General features: G+C 35.5%; 1 protein-coding gene across 1 annotated transcript; it reads right to left on the bottom strand.

Annotated features, from left to right (window-relative positions):
• Positions 1–886: 886 nt before the first annotated feature.
• Positions 887–3,534, bottom strand: LOC133329950 (pickpocket protein 28; the record flags this gene model as incomplete). The annotated part of the gene is made up of 8 exons (XM_061538407.1): positions 3,389–3,534; positions 3,116–3,316; positions 2,930–3,053; positions 2,719–2,867; positions 2,008–2,123; positions 1,264–1,938; positions 1,037–1,194; positions 887–967 (listed from the first exon to the last, which is right to left on the bottom strand). Coding segments are annotated over exons 1-8 (1,650 nt in total), but the record flags the coding sequence as incomplete, so codon positions are not given.
• Between the last annotated feature and the right edge of the window lie 1,097 nt (positions 3,535–4,631).

The following is a 4,631-nucleotide window of genomic DNA, read 5'->3' as shown; positions in this document are numbered from 1 at the left end:
CACGCCTAAGGTTATACTATGGCTTGGAAAAAATATTTTTTAAAAAATCCACGCCTAAGGTTATACCCTAAAAAATATTTTTTTAAAAAATCCACGCCTAAGGTTATACCCTAAAAAATATTTTTTAAAGAATCCACGCCTAAGGTTATACCTTGAAAAAATATTTTTTAAAAAATCCACGCCTAAGGTTATACCCTAAAAAAAATTTTTTAAAAAATCCACGCCTAAGGTTATACCCTAAAAAATATTTTTTAAAAAATCCACGCCTAAGGTTATACCCTAAAAAATATTTTTTAAAAAATCCACGCCTAAGGTTATACCCTAAAAAATATTTTTTAAAAAATCCACGCCTAAGGTTATACCCTAAAAAATATTTTTTAAAAAATCCACGCCTAAGGTTATACCCTAAAAAATATTTTTTAAAAAATCCACGCCTAAGGTTATACCCTGAAAAAATATTTTTTAAAAAATCCACGCCTAAGGTTATACCCTAAAAAATATTTTTAAAAAATTCACGCCTAAGGTTATACCCTGAAAAAATATGTTAAAAAAATCCACGCCTAAGGTTATACCCTAAAAAATATTTTTTAAAAAATCCACGCCTAAGGTTATACCCTAAAAAATATTTTTACCCTAAAAAATATTTTTTAAAAAATCCACGCCTAAGGTTATACCCTAAAAAATATTTTTTAAAAAATCCACGCCTAAGGTTATACCCTAAAAATATATATTTTTAAATCCAGGCCTAAGGTTATACCCTGAAAAAATATTTTTTAAAAAATCCACGCCTAAGGTTATACCCTAAAAAAATATTTTTTAAAAAATCCACGCCTAAGGTTATACCCTAAAAAATATTTTTTTAAAAAATCTACGCCTAAGGTTATACCCTGACCTTCTCCTCTCTTGTTGGCGGATTAGGCTTCAAGGCAGCTTTACATATTTCCCCTGGCAGCCAATTTTTATTTTCCTAAAAAAGGCAGAACCCCGTGAAAAAAGTGAGGTTAAATGGAAATATTTTCTCTCGACCACCACTTACCCTCGGAGCTGCACGAACGTGTCGTATCAATGGTGAGTTGCGATATTTCCTCGGCACCACAAATTTGAAAATTGGCCTTAGAAATGTAAAATAGAAAATTTCGGCTATGGAAATAAAACTGAAGCCCATAAAGAGGCCCAAAATGCCACCGGTATTGGCTGGAAATTTCAAAAGGGAAGAATTTTCAAATTTTGAATCAGAGCCTTGGGAATATTTTCCAAACTTACACAAAAATTCCGTAAACCCAATATAGACATTTTTCAGTTCCGCATGCACGACCGATTCACGATAATAGAAATGCAAAACGGCAATATTCCTGTGCATCTCCTCCTTGGGCATGGACGCCAATATTTCACTTTGTATCGTATAATTATGCATAGCCAGGGGTGAGGTATAGGCACGCGGCATAAATTTCAAATCAAAACAGGTTGTCTCACAGCGATCGACGCAGTTATCATCAGTGACCCGGGAATATTCCACCTTGGCCTTATCCGCACAAAACATCCGACTGATGTTACAAAAGGTGGCATTCGCATAGATAACCGGCAGATAGAAGGGAATGCAACCACACCGCTCGATTAGGAACGCCGAAAGGCATTCATGTTCACAATGCGCCTTCGTGTAGTAACGATAAAACACGAGGGACTCTTCATTGAGGAACAGACAACGCCGTCGACGGCGATTTATCGAACGTATGGCCGGTGAGGATTGCGTAATTTGGGCATCGATACGAAAATTGGTTGTGGCGCCCAATGGTACAATAACGCCAGTTTCACCGACCAGGGGTCTATCAATGGGAGTGCCAAGATTTACTTTGAAGCCGGCACTATTGCTCGTCGAACAGTAGTATTCATCAACTTCGGCATTTAGGATGACTGAAACGCCCATGGAGATGCCGGTACCTATGATAGGGTTGATGAGGGAGGGGGGGTTAGAAAAATAATTGATTTCCCGGCTGCCAGGGAACTTACCCAATGTTGGCCGTGGATAATATTTAGGGGGTAAATTTGCCTGATAACCCATTTCAGGATTCCAATCAACCGCTACAACATCAGCAGCATTTTTAAGGCCACCCAGTGTGTGATAGCTGGAATATTTGATAAATAATATATTCTTCTGAGGTATACAAATAGGTGTAGATTTTTTTTTAAATATTTTTTCAAGGCCTACACATAGGCGTGGATTTTTCAAATATAGGGTTTCAAGGCCTAAATATGGGGGTGGTTTTTAAAAATATGTTTTCAAGGCATGCATATAGTCGCGGATTTTTTTACAATATTTTTTAAGGTCTACATTTAGGCGTGAATTTTTTTAAATATACTTTTTTCAAGGCCTAAATATAGGCGGGGATATTTAAAATATTTTTTCAAGGCCTAAATGTAGGCTATTTTTTGAGTGGATTTTTTAAAAATAGGGTTTCAAGGCCTAAATATAGGGGTGGATATGTTTTCAAGGCATGCATATAGGCGGGGATTTTTTTGCAATATTTTTTAAAGCCTACATTAAGGCGTGCATTTTTTAAAAAATGTTTTTCCTGAGCCTAAATATAGGCGGGGATATTTAAAATATTTTTTCCTGAGCCTCAATTTGGGCTATTTTTTGAGTGCCCAGATATGGACGTGAATTTTTTTAAAAATAAAATTTCATTGCCCACCCTTAGGTGAGAATTTTTTTGTACCTACTTCTTTCTATAATTCAATTTCGGGTGTAATGTGTTGAAGGCACAGCAGAGACCCTCATCCGTTACAACTTCACGAAATAGCTCACTGCAGTTGTACGTCACAGAACCGATTGCACAGGAGACCATCATTCGAGAGCAGGGTTGGGAATGCTGTAACAAAAAGAGGATTCATTTTTAGAACTGAAGTTTCATGATTTCCCAATACCGCTTACCGCAATAATAAAATCCGACAGCTCCAAATCGTTATTTTTAAATTCCTTCGCATTTGCCGCTTTACTATCATGGGCAATTTCGGAATAACATAAATATTGTAACAGGGCATGTTCCTTGGAACCTCTGGAAAAAAAAGTCGAATAAATTAATAATCCCCGTTTTTTTATGAAATTCAATCCCCTTACTTGCTATAATTAGCAACCTTCGAATACATGACCTGATTCATGTTACACAAAATCAAGGCTGGCAGTGGTAGCTTCACAATCGGTGTCGGATTTGGACTTATACCAATTATCACCGGGGTACTATCCCATTTGGCATAGATATTCGCTACAAGATGGATCACAATCATGCAGCAGAAAATAAAGGCCGTGAGGAAAAAGGATCTGGAAAAAAGGTTCGGCGATTCAAAGTTCCAAAAATGAACAGATTTTTTTTTACATCACATTTTTTCTTACTTTTCCCAAAATGTCAGTGAGCTGTCCACCAAATACTTGAGACCATGTAGGCTGGTTTCTTTTAGATATTTTTTCAAATTCCCCAGACAATAGACTTCGAATTGTTTTCTCCTTTTCAGTTGCCTTCGCTGTGTAGACTGGGCCATATTTTCTAGGTTCAATGGTTCAGAGTGAACTAAAACCCAATCCATTGAAATGAAAAATAAATGGCTTATTTTTGGGTGGGAGTGATTTCCTCGATACAGGACAGGAGTTAATGATCCATTCATTTTTTTATGCTAATGACGATTTCAATTAAATTGAGCATTTTAATTATGTTGTATGTTAGAGCTGAAAAAATATATGTTTAAAAAATATATTTGCCTATTTTTAGGCACTATAAGATATAAATTTAAATACTCCGCAACTATATGTATAGCCTATACAAATATTTTTACGAAAAATATACGCCTAGGTTTATACACTGAAAAATAATTTAAAAAATCGAGGCCGTGGTTTATACTCTGTCTTTTAAAAATAATTTTCAGTGCCTAAGTTTAGGCATATACCCTGAAAAGGCATATACCCTGAAAAGGCATATACCCTGAAAAGGCATATACCCTGTATACCCTGAAAAATAATTTTAAAAAATCCACGCCATTTTTAAAAGATCCACGCTTATTTGTATGCCTTGAAAAAAGAACATATTTTTAAAATATCCACGCCTATTGGTATACCCTAAAAAATAAGAGTTAAAAATCCTCTCCTAATTGTATACCCTAAACCAGTAAGGAAAGTAGTAAAGTCGGACTGGGCCAACTATATGATACCCTTCACTACTTTAGGTATATTGTACATATGTATCCTTACAATTGTCAATGTCAATATTCCCTCCAAGGAACAATTACATGAAATCGGACGAAAATCAATATTGAACCTATATCTAAATCTCAACAGATTTTCCCGAAACTCACCAATCATCATTCTAGACTTAATTTAGTAGGCTATGTAAAATTTCGTGCAAATCGAAATATATATAGGGAATTAGGCGCCCGATTTACCTTAAATCGGACGAAAATATAGATGGGAGCTATATCTAAATCTGAACCGATTTTCAGGAAACTTAAAACACATGATTCTAGACCTAATTCGTTATGCTGTGCCAAATTTCGTGCAAATCGAAAGATATATAGGGACTTTGGTACACCATTTACCTTAAATCGGACGAAAATATATATGGGAGCTATATCTAAATCTGAACCGA

The sequence above is a fragment of the Musca vetustissima genome, unplaced genomic scaffold (assembly GCF_032173495.1).
Source record: "Musca vetustissima isolate MV318-11 ecotype Yass unplaced genomic scaffold, APGP_CSIRO_Mvet_v1 utg16644, whole genome shotgun sequence".
NCBI classification, from domain to species: Eukaryota; Metazoa; Arthropoda; class Insecta; order Diptera; family Muscidae; genus Musca; species Musca vetustissima.
Note: the sequence above shows the minus strand (reverse complement) of the source record. Positions and strands in the feature narration are given on the sequence as shown.